This window comes from Sapajus apella, unplaced genomic scaffold, assembly GCF_009761245.1.
Source record: "Sapajus apella isolate SASKATOON/1434 unplaced genomic scaffold, GSC_monkey_1.0 scaffold25, whole genome shotgun sequence".
NCBI lineage: Eukaryota > Metazoa > Chordata > Mammalia > Primates > Cebidae > Sapajus > Sapajus apella.
In genome coordinates this window covers 13,907,916-13,935,665 of record NW_022436965.1, presented here as the reverse complement: position 1 = coordinate 13,935,665, position 27,750 = coordinate 13,907,916, and the positions used below count along the sequence as shown (strand labels likewise).

Genomic DNA, 27,750 nt, shown 5'->3' with positions numbered 1-27,750 from the left:
TACAGAGAATTATTGTTGGACTGCATTGTATAGGAGGTCAGGGAACAAATAAAATTCTTATTTAACAAGCTTGGGGAAAATGACTCTTGATGTTTACCCATGTATCTGATCCAAAGACTAGTAGATTTTTCCATCATTTTTTCATCAGTGCAAGCAATATTAAGCATGACTGCCTTCATATGATTTATAAGTAAAAGCTATTCCTGAGAGACTGTGTACTAGAAGAGGTACTGAGGGGAAGATGGTGAGTAAACTGAAGATGAGTTACTAGGAACATTTGAGGCCTCCAAAATGCCTGAGTCCCAACTGGGATCATGCCACATCTGAAAGCTTGTGCCTCTTCCTGCTGCCCTGCTGCCAATTTATTAATGATCTAGCTTTTTATGGGTGTTCTATCCTTTGTTTATTCAATTAGATTTAACAACCCTATACCTGCTCTGTGCAAGGTAGTTAGTGTATGATAGGACCTTCATTAATCTGGAAACGGTCTGCTTCTATAGTGTGGTGGGTGTTACTGGGTATAGAGCAGTCATTCTACTAACTCAGTGACTAGTTTTTTAAGCTAGGGCCATGGGGCAGTGCCATATTGCTTTCTCTGGGGAACAGTTGTTCACTGTGGGTGGGCATCCTTACCCATGAAAGGTGTTAAAGGGAATAGTGGGCTAGGAATGACGTCTGGGATGTTACCGTCTTCTTTAGAAAGACTCCCTGATTCATCAACTTGTTTTCTCCATGAGTATCATCCTTTTAATGTTCAGTAGAGAAAAATCACCTTCCAGAGGGTAGGGGATGGCTGTCATTTGCAAAAAGTATGACTACCCTCATGGCTTCTGAGGAAATGGGAAAGAGCTAGGATCAATGAAGACAGGCACTGACTCAAAGCCAGTCAGTGCAAAGCACATTTGTGATGAAGTGCTAGAGGATTCTTGCCATTGACATTGAACATCTGCTTTTCAGCTTCCATTTTGGTTATGTAAACATACCAGAATGAGTTAACTTGGGTGGAATCTCAAATCAGATTCCTTTTGGGGATAGGAGATGCCAGAACAGCCTAATATAGGGATATGAATAGGCATCTCAGGTGAGAAATCTGGGTCACTTACTTTTTTCCCCATTAAAAACCTGCATTCTTGTTATTTACATGGGCTTTCTTCTCCCTTTCTCCATTCCTCTTTGTATCTGGTATCTCTTCCCTCGATTCTTCCTTCTTTCCCAGGTGTGTTTGATAACTGCTCCCACACTGTCAGTGACAAAGGCTGGGCCCTGGGGATCCGCTCAGGGAAGGACAAGGGAAAGCGGGATGCTCGCTTCTTCTTCTCCCTCCGTACTGACCGCATGAAGAAAGCCACCATCTTGATTAGCCACAGTCGCTACCAACCAGGCACATGGACCCACCTGGCGGCCACTTACGATGGACAGCGTATGGCTCTGTATGTGGATGGCACTCAGGTGGCTAGCAGTCTCGGCCAGTCTGGTCCACTGAACAGCCCCTTCATGGCATCCTGCCGCTGTTTGCTCCTTGGGGGAGACAGATCTGAGGATAGACACTATTTCCGTGGACACCTGGGCACACTGGTTTTCTGGTCAACTGCCCTCCCACAAAGCCATTTTCAAAACAGTTCTCAGCATTCAAGTGGGGAGGAGGAGATGACTGACTTGGTCCTGACAGCGAGTTTTGAGCCTCTGAATACAGAGTGGGTTCCCTTTAGAGATGAGAAATACCCACGACTTGAGGTTCTCCAGGGCTTTGAGCCAGAGCCTGAGATTCTGTCGCCTTTGCGGCCCCCACTCTGTGGGCAAACGGTTTGTGACAATGTGGAATTGATCTCACAATACAATGGATACTGGCCTCTTCGGGGAGAGAAGGTGATACGCTACCAGGTCGTGAACATCTGCAATGACGAGGGCCTAAACCCCATTGTGAGTGAGGAGCAGATTCGTCTGCAGCACGAGGCACTGAATGAGGCCTTCAACCGCTACAATATAAGCTGGCAGCTGAGCGTCCACCAGGTCCGCAATTCTACCCTGCGACACCGGGTTGTGCTTGTGAACTGTGAGCCCAGCAAGATTGGAAACGACCATTGCGACCCCGAGTGTGAGCACCCACTCACAGGCTATGATGGGGGTGACTGCCGCCGGCAGGGCCGCTGCTACTCCTGGAACCGTAGGGATGGGCTCTGTCACGCGGACTGCAACAACATGCTGAACGACTTTGACGACGGGGACTGCTGCGACCCCCAGGTGGCTGACGTGCGCAAGACCTGCTTTGACCCTGACTCACCCCAGAGGTAAGGGATTGGGGTTTGGGGTGGCCTACTTGTAGGGTGCATTTCTAACATCATTTTATCCTTTGATTTTGGAAACAAACATGTTCACACAGTCCCTGAATAAAACATTAATCCACCCCATCAGACAGTATTAATCTTTTGTGAAATGCTAGGTGTTCTGTTATGTAATTAGGGACACAGATGACTGAGACAAGAGACAACCCTCACAGAACTCATTATTTGTGGGGCAGAAAGTTGTGTACACAGTGCGAAGTGCACCCAAGAGCATATGCACCAGGTACTTGGGCACAGAGAAACTGAACAACTTACTTTACCAGAGGAGGCCAGGAAATCTTCATGGAGAACAAACGAGGTATCCAGGCATAGAAACGAATCAGTACTAATTACACATGATGACACTTCCTATTGTCTTAGGGTCTTGGCAAAGTAATATAAATCTGTGAAAAGGCCTTATGTCTGTTTACTCTCTGGTGCTGAGCAGTTTCGTAAAGGCAAGACATGCTGCATCTAGCCACTAGTCTCCTTTAGGTGACTGGGATCTTTCACTGTTGCCCCATTAAATTCCATTCTTCATGCAGCATCCAGAAGGATCTTTTGAAAAAGGTAAGTCAGATCCTGTCATTTCCCTTCTTAAGATTTTTTCCTCCACTGCGCTCAGAATAAAATCTGAACCCCCTACCTGACACACAGGCTCTTAATGCAATCTGGCCCCTGTCTACCTCTCCATCCCCACCCACATAGCACAGCCTCACTGACTTGATTCTGTTCCACTGAACAGACCAAGCTTTTTTCCTGCCCCTAGGGCTTTGCATTTGCTGTTCCATCTTCTTGGAATCCTCTTTTCCTTAATCTTCCTTTGGTGGGTTCTCCCGTCATTCAAATATCTGCTTAGATACTACCACCTGGGAGGCCTTTCCTAATCCCTCAGATTAAAGCATCTATCAATTACTATTACATCAACTAATTAAAATTTCCTGTTTAACACTTAGTATTTCTGATAATTTTTCTTTCACATTCATGTGTTTGTCTATTTTTCTCCTATTTGGAATATCAGCTCCATGAGATCAGGACCCTTGTTTATTCTGTTAACCACTACATTCCCAATGCCTAGAATAGTAGCTGATGTTTAGTTGTTTAAGTTGATGAATGAATGGTTCTCCTGTGTCTCTTGTTCTGAGATAGAAGCCAGTAAGATTCTCATTTGATGGCTGATGTAGGGGTTGGACATAATAGAGGAGGGTGAGGAAGTAGGTAGGTAGCCATTGAACTTGTTAATATGTGCATGTGGAAAAAGCATCCCCAGTGCACAACTGATGCCTTTGTTCAAATTATGAAAAGGCTTACCTGAGCCAGGGTATAGGGCTGGTGGGAGGTGAGGGAACAGGATATCCGCTCCCACCAGATGTCTTGAAAGCTGCCTTTGTGTTGGACACAATTTGTACAAGTAGTTCATGGTATCCCTGGGTGTGGGGAGTCCTGTTGGTGTGAATTACCACTAATAGACTAGCTTGTACGTCAAGCATGTGGTGTTAAAAATTGAGTACGTGATTCAGAATGAAGGGTTCCACATGGTTAAATTTTGGAGTCTTTCCTATTTAACTAGGTTTGTAAGTTATGCAAGTCACTTTCAGAAACTCAGAAGTCTTGTCGATAAAATGAGGATGGCAGTAATACCTTGCATTTTCAGTTTTTTCAGGTTATTTTGTGAATCAAATGAAATAAAGTATAAGAAAGTAGCTCTAAAGTTTTCAATGTATACAAATAGTTCTAAAATAACATTAATTCGGCCAGGCACGTTGGTTTATGCCTGTAATTCCAGCATTTTGGGAGGCCGAGACAGGTGGATCACGAGGTCAGGAGATTGAGACCATCCTTACAAATGTAGTAAAACCCCATATCTACTAAAAACACAAAAAATTAGCCAGGCGTGGTGGCACACACCTTTAGTCCCAGCCACTGGGGAGGCTGAGTCAGAAGAATCACTTGAACCCAGAAGGTGGAGGTTGCAGTGAGCAGAGGTCATGCCACTGCACTCCAGCCTGGGAGACAGAAAAAGACTCCATCTCAAAAAAAAAAATCGTATTATTCTTCCATTATTATTATTATTAAAGCTGACAGATGGAAAGCCTTTATTTACATAATAATTAAAAGACAACTAATCAAATGATCAGAACTATTTGTATAAGAAAATTCTGTTTGGAACAATGAGAACACATGGACACGGGGAGAGGAACATCACAGACCGGGGCCTGTTGGGGTGTGAGGGGATAGGGGATGAATAGCATTAGGAGAAATACCTATTGTAGATAACTGGTTGATGGGTGCAGCAAATCACCATGGCACATGTATACTTGTGTAACAAATCTGCATATTCTGCACATGTGTCCCAGAACTTAAAGTGTAATTTTAAAAAATTCTGTTTGGGTTTGGTTTTTAGATTTTGGTAACCTTAAGCAGAAACTAAACATCACTAACAGCAGTGGTTAGCAACACTCAGGATCCCCTGGAGAAATGAGAAAGTCTGGTCTCCTAGTTTATAGTAATAATTCACTGCCCTGTCTGAGAGAGCTGTCTTTCAAGGTACCCAGGTACTATTCTCCTCAGAATTTCCCTTTGTTTCTCTAAATTCCTACCACATTGCCCTTATCTGGGTGTTTATAACATACTCACTTCACTGCCTACAGAAGGGAAACTCACTCCTTCTATTTATAAACCCAGTAGTGTTTTGAACCTTTATTCCTAAGTGACTCTTACCCCCACATATAAAACCTGCTTTGTGGAATACAAAGGAAATATTTATACTTTATGATAGTTAAAAATACTAACTCAAAGTAAAAAGTGCTCATGGTTTAAAATATCAAATTATATCAAAAGGCAGAAGGAAGAAGATCAATCCCCTGCCTAACTCTTCCCCATCCTTCTTCACATTCTGTGCTTGGTCCACACAGGTTACTATATTTATTTTTTTACCTGTTTTTTTTTTTTTCCTGGTAGTTTCCTGTATCTCTCCAAATATTATTTATATTGCTCATAAATTTTAAACATTATCTGTTGACTTCTTATGATAGAGACAAGACTAACTCTCTTACATTATCTCCTTCCTTGTCCTTGCATTCTTCCATATAATTATTTTACTATTTTTTGTTGAATTAATTGTATGTATTATAGCAGTATGACTGTGAAATGTTATTTGTTGCAGAAAAAAGTACTAGTCTATTATCATATTTCTTTTCTTGCACAGCTTCTTCCCATTCCCAGCCCAACCTGTTGAGTATCTATTTCCTTCTTTCCTTCTTTTATTCTTTCTTGATATTCTCGATTGTTTTCAAATACTTTATTTTACCGGCTAATTTGTAGACAATATTTATAAACATGTTCCCCTCCTCTAAGCTGTTCTAACACTAAATAAACTTCTTCTTCTTCACCTTCCAAAAAACATGTTTTTTTTTTTTGTTTGTTTTTTGTTTTTTTTTTTAACACTCTTCTAGAGCGCTTCCTTCTAGTTATTTCTATTTTCCTCTTCCAATCTTGGCCAGTTATCTTTAGGCCTGCTGCACAATTGTCATCCTGGGACTTCTCTTCACAGCCTTTTTTTGGGCTAGAGCCACTGTGTCCTGAATTACATGAATATCTCTTAATTTACTACCTTATTTTTCTGGAAAGAATCCTCAAGTAAGTTTCTAAGAAAAGATGTTTTAGATAATCTTTTCTGAAAATGCACTTCTTAGAATGTTTTTATTCTGCCTTCATACAAAACTGAAAGTTTGTTTGGTGTAAAATTTTGAATTGAAAAACAGTTTCTCTGAAACTTGTGAAGAAATTTGTTAATTGCTTCTAGCTTCTGTTCCGATAATTGTGTGTATTTTTATACATATGTGTGTATACATACATACACACATGTGTATGTGTGTGTATATATATAAATATGTATATAATGTTTTAGAATCTTGTTCTTAGCCTTGTTACTCTAGGGATTTGTAAGATTACTTTTTAGAACTTGCCTTTTATTGTTCTTTTGTTGAACACTGTTCAATTCGGACCCTTATGCCCCTTATCTCTGGAAAAATCTCTTAAATTATTACTTTATTTCTCCATTCAGTTTTCTCTGTCCTCTTTGTTATCCCTGATACTCCTGGGGATGCATCTACTGAACTTACTCTCTGTTTCTTTCCTCTCCTACATTTTCTTTGTTAGTTTACTCTTCCCCCACTTTTTTTTGCTTTTGAGATTTTTTTGAGTCTATCTTTCAATGCTCTATTTACTTTTTCATTTTAGTAATCAAGCTTTTAAAACCCTTTTATTCTTTGATTGTTTTTAATGTAATCCTTAAAAAATTTTAAGATAAACATTTTCAAAGATAAAAATGTGATTCATTTGGAATTTTGTGTATGTGTGTTATATCTGATGCATCTGAAGTCAACTTTTCTTTTTTTATGATTTTAAAAATTCATGACTATCTATGCTGGTGACTTTCCTTGAATGTCTAATGCTTGTTCACAGTAGAAACTATACTTTTAAATCTCTACCTATGATGATCTAAAAATGAATAATTACTGCTGAATTGTCTCTTTTTGAGAAAAAAAATTTGAAGACAGAAACATAGTGGAGGTGAGAGGTTTTCTTTTTGCTCAGCTCCCTTATACTTATTTCGTGTATAGGTTTTTTTCTGCCTTCCCTCTCCTATTTTTTGTGCTGAGTTTTTATTATTAAAAATATTTTTATGACTCTTGGCGAGCAATATTTTGAAAAATCATTATTTATCAAGCTTCTATGTTGTGTCAGGCATGGAAGGAAGGCAGAGGAGCACATATAAAGACTATGGAAAGGATAAGTGCTAACAACTTAGAGGACAAGTTCAGTAATTTTATCTAAATTCTCTATGTTTAAATCCAGGCTGAGGCATTAAAAGCAGAACATGGGGGATGGCTTTTCTTTACCATGGCTTGAATTGTTTGAAAGGACCTTTGATTCATAGAAATATAGATCTTTGGGTTTCCATGTGGTCCTGTGACTTGGTGGAATTAGTGGCTATCTCTGAACTAGATTAGCTTTGTAGATCCTCCTTATTATTACAATTAAATCACAGAGCTCAAGCTCACAATTCCATTATGCTGTGACTCTGAAACTGACAAGCGCTTTGCCCGGCATTTATTGAGCAGAGTGCTCCAGGCACAGAGTCTTTCTACTCACAGTGGAAGCACCAAAAGCTCACAGTTTAGGGGTCAGGGGAGAATGGTAGAAAGTGGTGGACAGACCTATAAACAGATCACTAACATTCAAATACAAGGATTGATGTATGCATAACTCTCCTCACTTCACAAATACTGTTCAATCTTCCTGCTGTGGTTTTAACTTGTCCTCCGAAGTTCATATGTTAGAAATGTAAACCCTAAAGCAACAGTGTTGAGAGGTGGAAGCTTTAAGAGATACTTAGGGCCAGGCACAGTGGCTCAAGCCTGTAATCCCAGCACTTTGGGAGGCTGAGGCAGGTCGGGAGTTCAAGACCAGCCTGACCAACGTGGAAAAACCCATCTCTACTAAAAAATAGAGTTAGCTGGGCATGGTGGCATATGCCTGTTATCTTGTACTCAAGAGGCTGAGGCAGGAGAATCACTTGAACCTGGGAGGTAGAGGTTGCCATGAGCCGAGATCGTGCCATTGCACTCCAGCCTGGGCAACAAGAGTGAAACTCCATCTAAAAAAAAAAAAAAAGGATTAATGCTATTATCACAGGAGTGAGTGTCTGTTAAAAGGATGATTTTGCTCATGCCTGCTTTCTTGTACTTCTGTCTTCTGCCATGGGATTATGAAGCAAGAAGACCTTCACTAGATGCAGGCCCCTCGACCTTGGACTTTCCAGCCTCCAGAACTGTAGGAAATAAACCTCTCTTTTTCATAAATTACCCATTCTCATGTATTCTGTTGTGGTAGCAAAAAACAAAGTAAGATGCATTCCCACCACCCCCAGCAAGAAACCAGAAATCTAGCCCAAAGTAGTTCCTCTCCCAGAGGTTCTGAGAAGAGAGCCTGATGAGTCCAGCATCAAACATCTGTAACACAGATGGGCCTGTCAAAGGGAGAGTACTTATCAGGCTCTGGACTGGTCAGGAGGAGATATGAATTACGATACATTACCCAGACAGTTGAACAGACTTACAAAGATAAAGGAACTTGGAACTAGTCAGGGCTACATAAGCCAGATGTCTATTTCTGCATAGTAGCTGCCCCAAGAGACAATCTGCAAGAGTTAAGGGAAGGAAGGGTGTCGAGTGTCTGCTTCCGTAAAATCACAAATGCCTTTGACTATTCCCTATGGTGCATACTACGGAGCTGAGCCCAAAGGAATTTCTGTACCCTCAGGGGAACTTGTCTTCCCTGACCTTTGCAGGCTGCAGCTTCTTTTTGGTTATGAATTGTTTCTGTCACACATCTCCCTAAAATTATGTCTCAGAGATAGGGTTCTTTCTTTGCTGCTGTGCCTACTTTCCATCCCATGCTTTCTCTCCTTTTCACTATAGAGTTCAGCTAAGTATTTCACTAAATCTGGAACTCTGCTTGTCTCTCTCTTTTGGTTTTTATATCTTCAGTCTCATAATATTGCTATAATGTGGAGAAATATCTCCAAATAAAAACAAATTGTGGAACAAGGCATCAATCATCTAGTCTGACCATGCTCTGAAGCAGACAATGGGATACCATACATTTATTGTCTGTATATTTGTTTCTGGAGGCTGTGATGAGCTAACATCTCTATATGTTGGCAACTCATTGGAGAGTTGAAGGGCAGGGGACTGTTATACATAACAATGCTTGCCCATGGCACACTTCCCTCTAAAGAGGTCCTCAAGAGGGTGGCTGGGAATTGTCCTGGGGGACATGGCAGAGAGTGGCGTCTGCAGGTGTACAGTAGAAAGGGCATATCTTGGGACAGGAAAGCAGAGGCACATGGCATCAAAGGGAACAGGTGGAGACATTGGTGCTGCACAGACCTGGATGCTTTGGATTAGTTGTGCTTTGCTCACCCACACGCGGAGGCTGTTGAGCCAAAGGCATGGTCAGGCTGGGCCCTTGCAGTAGCTGGTCTGTTAAACATCAACCAGGCTTCATTATAGGTTTCTTTTGAAGTAAGATTCAAAGTTCCCTGAAGCCAAAAAAAACACACACGGAGAAAATAAGTGTAAGGGGTAGAAGAGGGCAGGAAGAAAAGGAGGATAAATTTTAAAACTAACAAGAAAATCTCCCAGTTCCCCCACTTCAAAATTCACAGACAGCAAACTCTAGAGCAAGTGTTACCTTCTCATACTCACGTCAACTGGCAATGGGAATAGAAGGAAAGAAGTAGGAGATTCCATAGATAAGCACAGTAAGTTTACCTACAAATAGAAACGTCTCCTGTTTATTTTCCTACCAGCCAGTTTCTCCACAGTTCTAATAGGCACCGTATTACGGAGCAAATAAAATCCAGTTTTTGGGTTTTTTTTTTCTGTTCGCCTGACTTAGTGGACTTTCCTCCTCAGATGAGTGGATGGGGGAAGCTGTTTTTCTCCTTTTCATAGTTTATTTTCTAGCCAGATAGGCAGACTTGTGAGTGAGCCAGGTGGTCTGTCTAGGTTAAAAATATTTCCTTTTAGAAATTTTCAGGAGAGACCCCAGTCTCCAACCACACTCAGTTGTTCAAAATACTTCGGCTTTTTCCTAGGAGTTGGGGTGCCTTGGTGCCTTGGCCAGATGCCAGTCTGTCTCAGATGATTTCACTTAGAGGTTCCTTCCTAGAATTTAAGCCTAAGAGTTTGAAAGACAGCTGCAGCCTTACACATTTTTTTTTTCTATTTTCTTTTTCTTGAACTCTTGTTTTTAATTATGTCAGTGACTGGATATAAATGAAATCTTGTTGGTAGGTCTTCCCCTAACCAGACCCTTATTCCCTTGATGTCAGAATTGTATTGTGGGTAGTGGGTGGGACATATAGTTAGTGTGGCCATCAGGGATTTTTCTGAGGTTCCATCAGAGCACCACCCTCTGGAGGAAGCTGCTCATCTATTATTAATTTCCTCAGCATCAAGGTTTATCTCACTTCTTACTGGGAGTGCTGTCCAATGGTTGTGGATCTGATTTCCAGAGCCAAACACTTAGATCACTACTGCTTTTCCTTCAAGTCCCAGTTAGGATGTCCCTTCCTCCTTATTGGGGGCATTCTGTTGTCCTCAAAAGCAAATTAGCTACCTCATTTGTGTGACTTCTCATTCTCCTATAGCCACTACCCTAATCCAGGCCCCTGTCTTCACTCACCTGGATTATTACAATAGTCTTTTAACTGGTCTTCAACCTTTGCCCTTGCACTGTTGCCCAAGTCTACTTTTAACATAGCAATCAGAGTAATTCTATTAGGATATAACTCAGATCAAGTCATTCCTCTCCCTGTAATTCTCCAGCAGCTTACCAGCTTATTCAGGGTCAAAGCCAACAGCATGACTGATTTATAGGGTCATATAGCATCAGTCATTTCTATGGCCTCACCTTTTACCATGCTCCTTATTGCACTCCAGCCACACTGGACTTCTGATTTGCCAGACATACTCCTATTGCATGACATTTTTAGTGACTTTTCACTTTTCTGGAATATTCTTCCTCCAGATTTCTTCATGGCTAACTATCCCACTTTCTTCTGGTCTTTTTTCAAAGTAACTTTCTGGGTGAGACTGCCCCTGGAGACCTCATGTAACACCATACATACTCCCTTGGCTCTATGGTTTCTTGCCCTGCTTTATTTTTCTTTTTAGAATTTATCACAAACATTCTATTTTGTTTATTTTGCTTAATATTCATCTTCTCTACTAGAAAGGAAATTCTACCAGGGAGGGGGTTTTTATATGTTTGGGTGACTATAATACTCTAGCACCTAGAATAGGAACAGGAACAGACTAAGCATTCAATAAATAATTGTTAAAGAAAGGAATGTTCTTAGTCTAGTACAGTGGTTGGCAAACTATGAACCATGGACCAAATCTGGGCTACCACGTGTTTTTGTAAATAAAATTATTTTGGAATACAGTTGCACTTACTTGTTTACATATTGTCTATGGCTACTTTCATGTGGCAGAGTTGTGCAGTTAAAACAAAGACCATGTGCCCCACAAAGCCTAAAATATTTACTATCTGGCCCTTTATGAAAAAAATTGCCAACCCCTGCTTAAATACATCTTTAGCATACCTTACTGTAACTTCTCATTCTTGTCTGTCTGTTGCACAAGACTTTAGTTTCTTTGTTCATAGTTCTTGATACACATGTGATATTTAAAAACTGAATTAAGGTATATAAATATAAATCTATGTAAATGGAAAACCAATGACATGGGGAAATGAAATATAGGGCAAGGGTTTTAGTCGGGTAAAAATGTATAGGCAGAGTATACTACTATGTATGGAAAAAGAACAGTATTCAGAATCTACACTCTAGTAAGCTTTTCTATGGGTCTCATCACTGTGGTAGCATTGCACCATTCAGAAGTAAGTAAACTAACTGAGGATGCTCATGGAAGTGTGAACATGTTAGCTAAGGAGGGAATGGCTTTAAGCCGTTTTCTTCATTAACTTGTTATTTGAGTAGCTGGGCCCCCAAAAGCCTGAAACATGGAGTAAATTTTGATGAGCATAAAAATAACTACAATAGCCAGGAAGTATTAACAACATGAATCCTCTTTACCTAGGGAGTCAGTGACTGAGAGAAAGACCAGACTCCAAAAAAGGAGTACAGGACACTCCTGACAGGCAGATCTCTTGGACGTGATGTTACAGATTAGGCAAGATCCTTATCAAGCATTAGAGTTAGGATTTTGCAATTGTAAGGAGCAGGAACCTGCTCACATTAACTGCAGAAAATGGATTTATTGTAAAATTACATATGGGCTGGAAGTGGAGCTAGAGAGTTGCAGACACTGTGGCAGTCAGGAACTCCATCTCTCTCAAAGCCTACATATTTCTCTACTTCCTAGTTCATTCTTACCATTCATTTCTTGTTAACACTTTGCTAGGTTACTCATAGTTTCTGCTCCCCTTATAGTATTGATTTAAAACATTGCTTCAGGTTGCTGTGGCTCCTTATATGTCTCATTGAGATTTTTCCCTTCAGATATATATCCTATTGCTAGTGCCACAGTCTCTCACAGTATCTTGGTTCAAATTCTGAAGACAGTCAATGTAAACTGGCCTAACTCATCTTTACATATTAGTTAAGAAGTCATAGGTTTCTGGCCAGCCTTGGATTCTTTTTTTTTTTTTTTTTTTTGAGACGGAGTTTCACTCGTTATCCAGGCTGGAGTGCAATGGCCCGATCTCGGCTCACCGCAACCTCCGCCTCCTGGTTCAGGCAATTCTCCTGCCCCAGCCTCCTGAGTAGCTGGGATTACAGGCACACGCCACCATGACCAGCCAATTTTTGGTATTTTTAGTAGAGATGGGGTTTCACCATGTTGACCAGGATGGTCTCGATCTCTTGACCTCGTGATCCACCTGCCTCGGCCTCCCATAGTGCTGGGATTACAGGGGTAAGCCACCACGCCGGCCCAGCCTTGGATTTAAGAAGCTGTGGCCAAAAGACCAGGCTAGCCAGAGGGCTCCTCGGGGCTCCAGGTCCACAACCCTCTCTAAGCTGATGCCAGCTCTACTCAAAGTAGAATGAGGTGGCTTTTCATCTTTACTTCTTGAGGATGAAGCTTCTGACATGTTTAATTTCTGGGAATGTCCTTTTCTTTAGACCTTAGACCTTAGTATTCTTGGTAATGTAACTCCCACAGAATTTTAATGTTAATGTTAGTCTTGGAATTACATGATTTAGATTTTGAACCCAAGTATGCCAGGATATTCAAGTAAAGTACCTGGTTCATAGTAAAATTATATATAAGATTTTATATGTAAAATCTTATATATAATTATATAATAGTAAATTATATAATAGTAATTATATATTATATAATCATAGTAAAATTATATATAAGATTTTATGTTCATAGTAAAATTATATATAAGATATATAACATAAAATCTTATATATAATTTTATGCACACACACAATTTATATAATTATACCAACAAAACAAACATTTTGCATAGATTATTTTATTTAATGCTCACCATAGCTCCAAAAAAAAACATATTTCGATTATGTGCATTTTATACTTAAATTTAGATAGTCAAATAACTATCAATATGCAGTAGCAGGCAGGAGTTAAACTCCAACTTCAGAGCCCGTGTTTCCAACTGCCATTCTAGATTGTGTGTTAAGTATCAGTCTTACACACCAGCAAAACGTTTAGCTAATAGTGGATAAAAACTAAATGTTTATTGATTTTAATTATGTAATGATTATTTCAGAGAATACGTTCTTGAAGAATGAGGGGAAGGAAAGGAAAACTACTACGAGCTCAGGGATTAGGAAAGACTTTTAGAAGAGGTGATTTTCTTAAAATATGTACAGCAGAGAGTAGAAGGAAGAGTTTGTTAGGCAAAGTCAATTATGTGAACCAAAATACAGATGTGCAAACATGTTAAGGCCACTCCTTGAAAGGAGGAAAATTTCTTAGAGAAGAGTGAGAAAGAAAATTGGAAAAGTAATACTGGACAACAGTCCTTAGATGTTGGGCTAAGGGATTTGAACTATAAGCAATTAGGAGCCATAAATGATATATGGATATGTATGTGTCTGTTTTAACAGATATATATATGTTTTATCTTTATTTTTATTAGTTTTATATTTATTTTTATTGATACATAACATTTTACATATTGATTGGGTGCATGTCATTTTTTTTACATGTGTAGAATGTGTAATGATTAAGTCAGGATTTTTGAGATATTCATCACTGTATTTATCATTTCTATGTGTTGAGAACAATTCAAGTTGCTCTTTCCCAGCTGCTTTAAAATATGCAATGTATTGTTGTTAACTGTAGTCACTCTACTCTACTCTGCTGTTGAACAATAGAACTTAAAGCTTTTATCTAATTGTATATTTGTACCTGTTAACCTACCTCCTTCATACCTACTTCCACCTACCCACACTTTCTGGCCTCTAGTGTCTATCATTCTACTCTCTTTGTGAGGTCAAATTTTTCAACTCCCACATAAGAGTAACAACATGCAACATTTGACTTTCTGTGCCTGAGTTATTTCACTTAATATATGACCTTCAGCTTCATTTGTGTTGCTGCAAATGATAGATTTCATTCCTTTTTATGGCTATTATTCCATTGTGTGTATATATCACATGTCTTAATCCAGTCATCCACTGATGGATTGGACTTTCAGTTGATTGGACTTTCTTTTAAATATGTATTACTACCTCTCAGTCTGTTCTCCAAGTGCTCTAATGTCTCTTCAGGTTTTCCACATCTCTGCTGTCCTGTGCTGCATTTGAATAACTGTTTTTGTATTTATTGCCCAGGGAGGTTTGGCTAAGTGGCTTTTATAACTCACCAATAAATTTATAATTTTTATTAGTATACTTTTAATCTCCATCAGTTGTATTCTTTGTCACATTTGCCTAGCCACTTTTATTGATTTTTGTTGTTAATTCATACTTTGAATATGCTTTTTTTAATTTTTCAAAACATGTTGAAGTGGTGGCTACATTAACTTACACAAATAATAAAAGCACCCACAAACAAGTATGAGTGAAACTGGAAATTTGAACAAGATTAATGGATTGCATCAATGTCAGTATCCTGGTTGTGATATTGTATTATAGTGTTTCAAGATGTCACCATTGAAGGAAATCAGGTAAAGTGTATACAAGATTACTCTGTAATATTTCTTACAAGTGCATGTGAATCTACAATTTATTTCAAAAGAAAAAGTTAAAAACATTAAGCATTTAAAAATATTTTACATTAGCTGCACTGATTCTGTTACTTAGTGTTACTTCTTGCTCTTCCTCACAGTGTTTCGTTTCTTCATGTGTTCTTTATGATTTTTGATTGTGAACCCATGTTCCCTAAAAAAGACTTTATCTTTCTTTCTAAAACAATTTCTTTCCAGTCTGAATTAAATATATGCTTTATTACATCTGGCAATCACTTAGGATACTACCAATAAGAAACCACTTTAAAATATATTATTGGCATGAATTTTTTTTAGACCATACCATCTTATGGATTTGAGATGCAAATCTGTGATATTTGGCTTGTAGTTACAATTCTCAGGGAAGGTTTCCCCCCTATATGTTTAGTCAAGGCCAAAGAATACAGGTTTTCTTGCTGTACCTCTTGATAAAGTGGGCTTTTTAATTTTTACCATTTTTGGTACTTTGTTTTATAGACAGTGCAGTCCTTGGGAATTCCAGCTTTGTGTTGGCTTTCTTATCAAACACCCTATCTTGATAAGTCCTACATTTTGTTTTGTATCCAAGATTCTCAAAAGGCTGTCAAATAAGTTCCTGGGCATTAGAAATAGGGAGAGCCCTCAAATAAGTCAATGGCTTCAGAAAATGTTTATTTTCTGGATTCCTCTTTTTACATTGTATGTGGAGTCTGATGATATTCTTTAATTTCTGTCCAGCTTTACAATGCATTTAAAATTTATTTTTGTATATTATTCACTGATTTTAGTTGTTTTCAGTGGAGGGATGATCAGGGCTTCTAAACTCTTTATACTGGAAACAGAAGTCTTAAGCCATTGAATATTGAATATTTGAGTAATTATTCAGAAAACTAATCTGGAGGCAGTATCCAGAATCAATGTTATGAACTAGGGAGACTAGAGGCAGGAAGATGTGTTAGTAAGTTTCTATAGTAATTTAGATAGAAAAGGGTAGTAGGTTGTAAATGATTAGGAAAATTATTTGAGCACAGTGAAAAGAAATAGGAAACTAGAAATGAGAAGAATTATAGTTTTTGCTCCAGTCTAGTCACATAATTATTTTCTCATTCATACTCATTCATGCATATTCAACAAATGTTAATTTAGTACCATTCTAGGCCAGGCAGTTTTAGGCATTGTAGTGCCATGTGGTATACTGCAGTGAAAAGAAATTTTTCTTCTCTTATGGAGCTTACAGTCTGTGAACTGTAAGACAGGCAATGAATACACAAGTGTGTACATCATACGCCAAACAGTGGTAAGTGCTAGAGAAAGAAATTGATCAGAATAGGGGAAACAGAGTACTTGCTGTGGAAGTAGAGTAAAGTGTATCCATAGAGAGCCTTACTGAAGAGATGATATTTGAGCAGATATCTGAAGGAAGCAAGGGAGTGAACCACATGGAATCCAGGTTTATTCCAGTCCGAGGAAAGAGGAAGGAGCTGGCATGGCAGGACTGAATGAGTTAGGCAGAGAGTAGTTGGAAGAGAGGTTATATAGAGTCCATGAGGCCATTGTATGGATTTTAACTTTAGTCCCAATGAGCTGTGAAGCTTCCAGGGCTTGGTCAGCAGAGGGCCATAGTGGTAGAGTGGTATTTGTGGAGCATATGTAAAGAAGTGACTAACTCCTCTGTCTACCTCAGAGGGATATTGTGAAATTCACATGAGATACTGCTTGTTGAAAGTGCCTTGTGACTTAAAGATATTTCATAAGAGGAAGTGTTTGGCTAGACATTGCATTGGATTCAGTGGTGAGTTTGAAGAGATGGTGGATATTCTCAAGATCTTAAGGTGATTGAAGAGGAGATGTGAAAAAGGTAATCATCTCAGCAAAGAATTTTACAAGGGCAGGATCATACCTTATATAGTAATAAGGATTCATCATGAGGCAGAAAGCATGAGACATGAATCACCCTGCCCCACAGGGCATCTGTGCCCTATCTCCCCTCAGAGGCCTCTTTCCTATTTGAGTGTAAAATCATAAAGCTGAGTACAGTGAGTATGTCCTCTCTACAGTATTCTGCTTTCAGGAAGACTTATTGTTCAGGAATGCCTATGCCTCCTAGCTGTGCTCAGTACCCAGTAGGTACTTGGAATTGCCTGCTGAACTAATGCTACAAGGTTATGTGAGGGAGGAGGCAGGATTTATAGGAATGAACTTAGCATTTAGGATATAAAAAATGTATAAACCAAGCTGGTGGAGACCTATGTTTGCAACATTCAGTGGGAAAATAATCATGGGTATCGGGTGGCTATAAGCTTCATGTGAAGTGAAAGTGTGATGTGGCCATTAAAAATATGCCAACGATCTTGGGCTTTGTTAAAAAGCAGAAAGTGTGCAGATTGCTGAAGGAGATGCTTCCGCTAGACACGGTCCTGGCCAGATTTTGTCTGGAATCTGTGCACAGTTCTGGGCAGCAGGTTTTATGAGGAACATCAACAACCTGGAGCACATCCAAGGTCTGAGGGAGAGTGGTGATGATTAAGATGGTAAAATGGCCCTGTTCTCTTTCTAATATAGGTTTTCACTTTCCTCTGCTTTATTGAGGAGCCAATAGAAAAGAATTTTAAAAGAGTCGCAATGGACTTTTTTGCATCTCACTCTATTTATTCATTTACTCATTCAGTTTATAATAAACATTTATTGAGTATCTACTATGATTTAGACATAGGAGACACTAGGGGTATGATTTTTGTCCTCAGAGGTCAGGTGGGAGATACAGATGTGTGTGCATATAATTGCAATACTGAGTAGAATAAAGCCAAGTGCTATCTTTAATTATCATTAGCCCCCTAAGTCTGAATTTTTATGATAACTAACCAACTTGTCTTTCTACTTCCAGGCTCCCTCCATGTTAACTTAAAATTAACTCTGCCCACTGTCATCAAAATCATCGTTCTAAGAACCATTTATAAGTTTAGTGTTTTCTGACTAGAAGGACTCAATCTGGGAGGGAATGGGATTTGAGGCTGTTCTTGAAAGATGGGTAGTGAGACCAGAAGAGAGAGTATATTATACAGGGGCATAATGTCACAGAGAATTGGCACCTGGCTTCTATAAGAAGATTTAGGATAATAACCATAATAATAACTGCCATTTGTTCAATGACCTAGCCATTAACAGTGAAAATAAGGTAACATTATAGGGCATTCACAGTCCAATATTAAAATGACAATTATCCAGACTAACTTCATGGGGCACCTAATACTTTTACTAGATGCTTATAATTCTATGTAACTATTCTGTTCAATAGTTTGTTCTATCCCTTTTCCATAGATTTTAATATAATGGGAAAAGTCATCATCCCTAATTCTGTCATTTCTGTACCTTTCTGCATGATCATAGCTCCTTAGTCGGTAAATTGATAAAATCACATTTTTTTCCTTCTATTAGTAGCCTAGTCCACCACAAGTAGCTTTGATAAAGAATGTGATGAAGATGTCCTATGCAGTAATAACCTCTCCTACCTATAGCATTCTTGGGGAGCTATTAGAGCATCTTTATGAGATAAATTTGAGTGGCTTATCTTACTTCAAGACTTTATTGTGGCCAATATTATAATAAAACTCAAATCCAATAATCTTTTTCTAAGGCTTATTCCAATGCCTTTCATAGTTTTACTTTCTTTCATTTATTCTATTCATGTATCCATTCATTCTTTAACTCATCTGAATTTTATTCCATGTCTAGAGAAATCCTTATATATTTTGATACATATTTCTAAATAAAAATCTCTGAAAGAAGTATCTATTAATCTGTTTAGGTGCTAGTTACAGCGTACCTTTTTTCAGGTAGGACTTCAGTTGGATTTTCTATGTCCATATAAAACAACAATTTAAAATAATATGAATTTAAAATGGGAGAATGAGGAGGCATAAGAAAAGACTTGCCAGGTGTGGTGACTCATGCCTTTAATCCCAGCATTTTGGAAGGATGATGTGGGCAGATCACATGAGGCCAGGAGTTCAAGACCAGCTTGGCCAATGTAGTGAAACTCTGCCTCTACTAAAAATCTAAAACGTAGCTGGGTGTGGTGGCACATGCCTATAATCCTAGCTACTTGAGTGGCTGAGGCATGAGAATCACATGAACTGGGAGGCAGAGGTTGCAGTGAGCTAAGATTGCTCCTCTTTACTCCAGCCTGGGTGACAGAGTGAGACCCTAGCTCAAGAAAAAAAGAAAGAAAAAAGAAAAGACTAAAGCAGTGGCAAATTTGGTGATTCAATACAAAGTGATTCAGTGATTCAATACAAAGTGATTGCCCATGTATTAGACTGCTGGAGTGACGCCACCAATTTAGTTCTGAGCTTCCCAGAATCAATACAAACAGGGAGGTAGGATAAGTTACATTGTTTACTCTGTTTACAAGATGTAAGCAAACAGCTGTTCAAGAGAACAACTGCCATAGGTAATCGTACTGAACAGAAATTTCTCCTCGGGACCACATATAGAGGAAGCTATGTAGTATAATGAACAATGTCCTGAACAATATGTAAAAATCCAATATCATCTTAAAAAGAATCAGTTTTGATTCTACTCGTAAGCACAAGAAAAGCGCCACTTTATATCCTCTATGACCTTTTCTAGAAGGGTTGGAATAATTTTATTCCAGGACAATTTTAAAGAAGAGGAATCAAGAGAGTAGCCCTTTTTCTGTAGGTCAGGGAGGAAGGGAGTCAGAATCCACGCACTAGTGGCAGACACAAACTGAAGAAAGGACACACGTTTCTCTGAGACTGGAAGGAAGGAGTGAAGGGTAGATGCAGATTTATGAGTTGTTGGCATGCAGGCAGAGATTAGAGGAAGGTTTTCCTGGTAGCCTTGATCATCTTGATGAAGAAGAAGGCAGTAGTCTCTTGGAAGGGAGAAGATTGCTGGCAGGCAGGGCAGAAACTTGAGGGGAGTGGAGATCATTTACAGTAGCCTCTTTCCAGTCAATCTTCAAGCACTGAAATGTGAAGGAAACTTGTAAGTCTAACTCCGTTTCCTTCTTTCACAAGTCATTGTGGAAAAAAAGCAACTTCAAAACCAGCTGCTGCAAACCTCTAAGGAGGTGCAACCAAGGTGAATTCTGAAAGACATAATGAGCCCACTCAGAGTCAGAACATAACTGCTGGACCTTGGGGCCTATCTAGTTCAATTATTTTATTTTATTTTATGATGAGGTTTCTCTAAATTACAGAGCCAGTTGGTTATTGGATTAGATAATCCAAAGAGCAGTCATCTGACTCTTGTCTGTTTCCCCACTGCACTGTACTCAGCTACCCAAGGCATTAGGCAAGAAGCAGAGGACACTGTGTCTAAGTCTATGCCTCTGTTTCTTCATTTCATTTCATGCTTCCACTTAACTCCATAGCCTCAAAACTATCTTTTGAGGATCAGAAGGAGAAGTTTGAAATCATAGATTTATTTCTTAGTAGACTCCCTTGCCTCTGTGGCCATAGGTTTATCACAGTTTTTTTTTTCCATCATCATTAATAGAGTAGATGATGCTGGGGAAGGAGAAAAATAAGGAGCATGATCAGATGTGAAGAGGGCATGAAGAAAGTTTAGAATAAGAGTAAAGCCCAGAGCTGCCTGTCAAATTTTTGGGTAATGTGACTTCCAGGAAGTTAGAATGGGCTCTCTCAGGGTTGTCCATGGTGGGGCCCCCAGAGAGCCTGCAGGCTTGGTGACCAAACAGCATCTCTTCTTGCAGCCTGCAAGTCCCAACTTAAAGAGAACAAAGAGCCATACACCCATGTTTCATTGCAATTGCCACAGGAGAGGCTGGGAAATAAGGAAAAAACTCCAATGATGAGTGGGCTGAGAAAGCCATATCCTTTTTCTAGAGTAGGCAGTGTTCCGCTTTGAAGAATGAGTAAGCTACTAACCCAACCCACTAGCCAGGCTGGGAGGGCAAGGGAGATAAAGCAGTCGGATAGTGAGGGGAAAGATGGGAATGAGAGGAGGCACTTTGTTTTTCTTTTCTTCAATTTGAACTTGCTTCTTGATTTACCAGTCTTTACTAAGTGTCAAATGGAGATCAGATTGACCCATCTATTGCCACATGGAGGGTCTAACTTAGTCATTTTTCTAGAGATATGGAAGCTAGCTTAATTGGGCCATGTACTGTCTTGTAGCAGGATCTGGAGTTAAGTCATCCTTGCTTGAAGCCTATTGAATGATCGCAGTTATTACGTATGAAAACCTGAAAAGTTGGCTAGGAACTAAGCAAACTATTGGAGATCATGTTTTTTCCTTAATTTTCTCCTTGTCAGTTTTCATGCAAGGGCCTTCTCAGATATCTAGAAACTTCATATTGTGACTAAGCAGGGTTTCAGGTATGAGTTTTAATGATTTGGTCCATTATTTCAACAGTTGTTGGGGAACAGGTGGTTTTTGGTTACATGGACAAGTTCTTTTTTTTCTTTTTTTGCATTTCATTATTTGTTTAGATGTTTAAGCTGCCACACTAAGTTTTTACAAGCTGGTGAACACTGTCAAATTATTTCTCCCACAGAACTGTAACCACATATCCCCAGAAAGTATAAATACATGGTTGAACTAACATTAATACACATCACCATTTTATTAATTACATAATAAAATAAATTATCAAGCATCCAAATATTAAGTTATACAACTCAAAAGGCATATAATATTAGATGTCTGCTCAATTCATTAGCAGAAACTCACTCCTTTTTTTGCAAGAGAGGTTGGGAAGAGAAGGAAAGAAAATCACACTTTCAAACAAAAATAAGTTGGTAAACAACTTCTGATAAGTATGGAAAAAAATCACAAGAATTTCAGTAAGTTTGTGATTAGAATAACCAAGTATCTCTACCTTAAAAAATTTTTTACTAAATTAAAGAGTATATTCTACATGTTCTGCATAAGACAAAGGCAACATTTTGCTAAAAATAATTAACAGCCCTCTTCCATTCTTTTCTCAGCCTCTCCCTCTTAAGTTGCACCTCAGAGTGCAAACATTAAATTAATTGTAATGCTTTTTTTTTTTGGTCTAGACACGTTGAAGACATGTGCTTCTGTACAATGTAGATTTTCAAAATGGAGGTTTTTTATAACAGCACAAAGTAAGATTTATAGAAACATATCAAATAATCACTGTAAAACTTGATTTAAAAAAATCAGTGGTTAAGCAAACCTGATATATACTGGTATGAATGTAGTCAGAGGTAACAAAGTGACCAAGGCAAATAACCATGTGGGCCCTACCTTTTTTCCTTTGTTTTTTTGAGACAGAGTCTCACTCTGTCACTCAGGCGGGAGTGCAGTGGCATGATCTTGGCTCACTGCAACCTTTGCCTTCCGGATTCAAATGATTCTCCTGCCGCAGCCTCCTGAGTAGCTGGAATTACAGGCATGTGCCACCACACCCAACTAATTTTTGTATTTTTAGTAGAGGTGGGTTTCACCATGTTGGTTAGGCTGGTCTCGAACTCATGATCTCATGATCCACCCGCCTCAGCCTCCCAAAATGCTGGGATTACAGGCGTAAGCCACCACACCTGGCCACCCTATATTCAATGTTTGAAGTGATTGAAGGAATAAACCACATAAGGTCTAGAGTATTCCTAGTTCCTAGGATTTTAGTTCTGTATGGTACTAAAAGTTTGCAAGTATTGTGCTGGGTATTTTGGCACCTAATCTTACTAAATTTCTGTGTATTCATAAGATTCTTGGTGTGGGAATAGATTAAAACAAGTCATAACTCAATACTGCCTGATTTTGGGAAAGGTCAACTGGTACAAATGACAAGCACATTTTATATGTTGACAGTAAGAATCTTTTGCCAAGTGTCCAAATAGGTTGAATGTAACCCAAACACAAAGGTTGCCAAATCTGTCTATCTTGTGACCTGATAAAACTGCCTTTCAATACTCCTATGGAAGCTTCATTAGACATACTCATAAGCCAACATGTTGGCTAATATGTATAACAAATTGGGTCCTATCTCAAGTTTCACTTCCAGTAGCATTAGACGCCCCAGTTTTATTGAATGCAGCAGTTGTTTCTATGACTGTTGGACTCTTTGAAGCGCAGCCACATTTTCGGGTGATACTTCTCCAAATACAAAAGTTGCTTGCTGTTAAAAGCTCCATGCCACTTTTGTCTTGTGAATTATGCTGCATCTTCATCTTTCATTCCACCTTCAATTAATGCTAGGGCAACAAGTACTAGAGCTACCCTAAGGCCTGAAATGCAATGAACAGCAATACAAAAACCGGGTTCTTCACAAAACTTAATTTTTACAAAACTTAACCAGTCAGTTATTAACAATCTGGTTGGATGGTGGTGCACCATCATCAAAAGGCCAGTCAAAAACATGGATACCTTCTTTCTCCGTAAGACTAGTGCCATAAGTTGCTTCACTCTTGTGGTAACTCCATACTTCTGAAGTTCCTCTATAAATTTGTTTCACGTCACATTGGTTGGATTACATGTAATAAGAAATCTCATGTTCTTGTATGTGACTTCCACAGGAGCCGAGTGGTTCATTCGAGTCGTATTAATTTAGTTAAAAAACATTCAGTAGGTTTATGAAATAATTTAAAAAATTGAATACAGAAATGATACAAAGAAACTGAAGTCTACTTCAATACAGTCCACTTGAAATTCTCAGTGTTTTGAGTATAAATTTGTAAGTAATGGCAAATTAAATGAACTTCCTAAAAACAAGCAGCAATTCTTCAACCCAGTAATACTGAAGTAACAGAAAAGAAGTGTACTGAGGTTTACCCTATTGAGGTCAGAACTTTTATAAAATGCTCTGTGAATTTCAACTCAACACTTCTGTATGCAGGATAACCCCTCTTACGGGGGGCTTCTTGGTGGAGTAGTAATCAGTTTCTTCAGTTCACTTCTCTGCGTAGAGGTTGGGCTGTGCCTGGCAGTAATCTCCACACCCTTCAGAAACTCCATAAATGTTGACCAAGAACACCACAGAACTGAGGAATATATTTACTTATTGAAGATTGTGGCCTAATCATACAGCTGGTCGAGGCAGTGGCAACACAGGCAGTGGCAGCAGCTGCAGGGCAGGAGGTAGCCGTGGTCTTGGCTGACTGGCAGTGGTGGCAGTGCCACAGACAAGTTCTTTAGTGGTGACTTCTGAGATTTTTGTGCACCCATCCTGTGAGCAATGTACACTATGCACAATGTGTAGTCTTTTGTCTCTCATGTCCTGAGTCCTCAAAGTCCATTATATCATTCTTATGCCTTTATGTCCTCATGGCTTAGCTATGATAGTTAGTTTTTCATTCCTGAATTACTTCACTTAGAATAATGGCCTCTGTCTCCATCCAGGTTGCTGTGAGTGCCATTATTTCATTCCTTTTTATGCCTGAGTGTTATTCCGTGGTGTATATATATATACACCACATTTTCTTTATCCACTTATTGGTTGATAAGCATTTAGGTTGACTCCATATTTTTGCAATTGTGCTCCTATAAACATGTGTGCACAAGCATCTTTTTAAAAATAATGACTTCTTTTCCTTTGGGAGGTACCCAGTAGTGGGATTGCTGGATTAGGTCCATTTTTGAGTAAACTATGGTGCATGGAAAGGTTCCAAGTCCAAGTAAACTCCATAGGAAATTGAAAAAATGCTGCTTCTTTGGGAATCAAGACATCTTATTGGTTGAAATGACTTGTCTGAAAATCTAAGCTGACCTAAACTGTGCTCAGCAAAGAAAGGTTGAGGCCTGTAAATAATGTTTTTGGAGCTGTGAGAGTGATGTTTGGACCACGCTAGATGACATGCTAAGTATGAAAGATGGAATTTGAGGAATATAGTTAAGTTGCATCACGAAAGACAATTCCCAGGATGTTTCTGACCCCATTAAGTACTGATTGGTGTGGCGTCTTTGCCTTAGTTTTTTCCATTTTGGAATGTTGGATATTTTTATATTAAGCTAAACCTTGAACTTGACCACTATAGACTGAATTTTATGACCTCTAGGCATAGTTCATATTCTGAGTCCCATTTTTTCAGAACAGCTTTTCCAGATGTGTCACGTAAGACTTCCGAGGTCATCAGATCTATGTCTTATTTTCAGAGATGGGCCACCATTGACCCAATACTGCTTAATTAACATACCAAAATACTCAGACAAAGAGACTGAATTGTATTTCAGTCAACCACTTAAATGAACTGAGAGTAAGAAAAGGTGCTACTCTTGTTTGGTACATGTTAGTTAATATTTTAATTAATTAACTTTTGCCAATTTATTTCTATATAGTGTTATAAAAGGACAACATGAGAAAAATTGTACTGTGTGTATTTGTTCATTTGTTCATTCATTCAAACAATTTTGTAAACACGGATAATGTCCAAAGCCCTGTGCCTCTGTGAGGTTTATCAAGATGAATGAGGTTAGTTTTAACTGTAAAAAAGTTTACAATCTCAAGTATTTATTAATTCAACAAGTTGTCTCTTTGAGTTTAGTATGTGTGAGGCACTAGGATCAAAAAAGTAATGGGATTTGTATCCATTGCATCTCTATTTTAGATACCATGAATACTAAAATACAACTTTCCTCAAAGTATTTGTAATCCAGACTGGAAAGTGGGTTGTGGGAGGGTAAATTATAACTAGAAGTAGCTATTGTACAAGATAAATCATTTGTCACATTTGAGCCATTAAGTATTATAGGGATTTTGGAGACAAAAGAGGCCTCTTCCAAATTGGGTAGGATAGCCATGTAATTTTTCATACAGACTGGGACACCACTGAGAGTAAAAGGGGGTATGGTTACTAATTATGGCAGCATAAGAGAAACAAACTGGTATCACCCAGGTAAACCAGGACATACTTCATATATCAGGGAAAGGTTCATGGAGTAAGTTGCATTTAAACTAAACCTTGCAGTGAATTTAAACCAGAATCCCAAATCCTTTCTCAAATACAATGTCCCATTAGTACTGTGTTTCACATGTGTGCCTTGGAGCTGCCTTAAACAGATTGAAGTTAAATTATTTCAGTAAATCAGTAGCCAATCAATTTTAAAAAGAAATCTAAAACCAACGTATATCTACACATGCTATAAAAAGGCTACTGTATGGCAAGGTGTTCTGTATGTCAGAGAAAGTGCATAAGTTTTAATTCAGGTGCCAATTTTGACTGAATGATGATAATTTCCTGAAATGTGATATTGAGAATTATTCTGAGACCGTAACCTGATTCAGTGGGTAAGAATGCTGTATTTGATTAACAATGTCAACTATGGACACAGGAAGTTGAAATGGTGCTGTTTGCTTTCTCTTATAAAAGGATTTATACATAATTCAGCAGGTAATTTTTGAAAATAAGTATACACATTCAGCTTACTACTTTCAATTATTAAATCTCTGAACAAGAGTAAAAATAATAAAATTAAATTAAATAACTGTTCTTAGTGCTAGGTGACCTTTTCTATGGGTCTTTTCGTAATATGTCATTTTTTTCTTTTTCATGTACTTTTGAATGAACTTAAATATATCAAGTAATATGATCATCCATTAAGAAGTTGATAACACATTAGTGATACTACAATATTGCTACAGGAAATTGAGTAAAGGGACCTGCAGTGACTTACTTAAAGTAACTCAGTAGACTTGTGATGAAAAAATACATTGATTTTGGTGCCTTATCTTAGGGAAGGTAGTATGGTGTATTGAAGAAACTGCTGAATTGGGAGGTAGACGTAATAGTCCATTTAGGCTGCTATGACAAACTATCATAATATAGGTGGCTTATAAACCACAGACATTTATTTGTCATAGTTCTAGAGGCTAGGAAATCCAAGACCAAGGAACTAGTAAATTCAGTGTCTGGTGATCATCTGCTTTGTGACTTATAGATGGCACCTTCTTGCCATATTCTCACATAGTGGAATGGTATGGAGTATCTTGAGTATTGAATGTCTTGAGTATCTTTTATTAAAGCACTAATTTCATTCATGAAGGCTGTGCCTTCATGATCTAATTACCTTCCCAAGTCTCCACCTCCTAATGACCATCACTTTGGGCATTCAGATTTTGACATATAATTTATTTTTTCAGAGATAGGGGAGAGACACAAACACTTAGACCATAGAGAACTTGGATTTCTTGTCCAGCTTTGCTGTTAGTTATATGATGCCATTTAGGCCACCTACTTCTTAAAGTCACAGTTATTTAATCTGCAAAAAAGGAAAATGTATTTCTGAGATTCCTCTTTCAAATTAATAGTCTAGACTCAAATCAGATTTCTTCTATAATTCTATATTTTATCAATCAAGAACTAATAGTAAATAATTTAGCCTTTGCAGACCTTACAGTTTCTGTCACAACCACTTAAACTTATTGTTGTAGTGTGAAAGCAGTCACAGACAATATGTAAATGAATGGATATGACTGTGTTCCAATAAAACATTTACAAAAATAGTTACTTGCCTTAGAGCTTTAGTTTCCCAACTTTTATATTAATGTGTCTCGTCAGATAATAGTTATCTGTTGCTGAATAATGAAAAATTGTAGCTTAAAACAACAAATCTTTATTTTTCTTACAGTTTCTGAGGGTCAAAAATCTGGGAGCGACTTAGCTGATTACACAAAGTAAAATACATTTCTGTTTGCATTCAA

At 38.4% G+C, this 27,750-nt stretch overlaps 1 protein-coding gene and 1 pseudogene across 3 annotated transcripts in view; one reads left to right on the top strand and one right to left on the bottom strand.

Annotated features, from left to right (window-relative positions):
- PAPPA2 (pappalysin 2) overlaps positions 1 to 27,750 on the top strand; it is a 280,840-nt gene that overhangs the window by 36,644 nt on the left and 216,446 nt on the right. For both annotated transcript variants that reach the window (XM_032291320.1, XM_032291319.1), the window contains one exon: positions 1,217 to 2,288. In XM_032291320.1, coding sequence (XP_032147211.1) covers positions 1,217 to 2,288 — 1,072 coding nt within the window. The remainder of the gene's footprint in view (positions 1 to 1,216; positions 2,289 to 27,750) is intronic.
- LOC116560106 lies at positions 22,655 to 23,645 on the bottom strand (annotated as a pseudogene). Its single transcript, XR_004272788.1, has one exon. The product of XR_004272788.1 is annotated as a protein tyrosine phosphatase type IVA 1 pseudogene (transcript).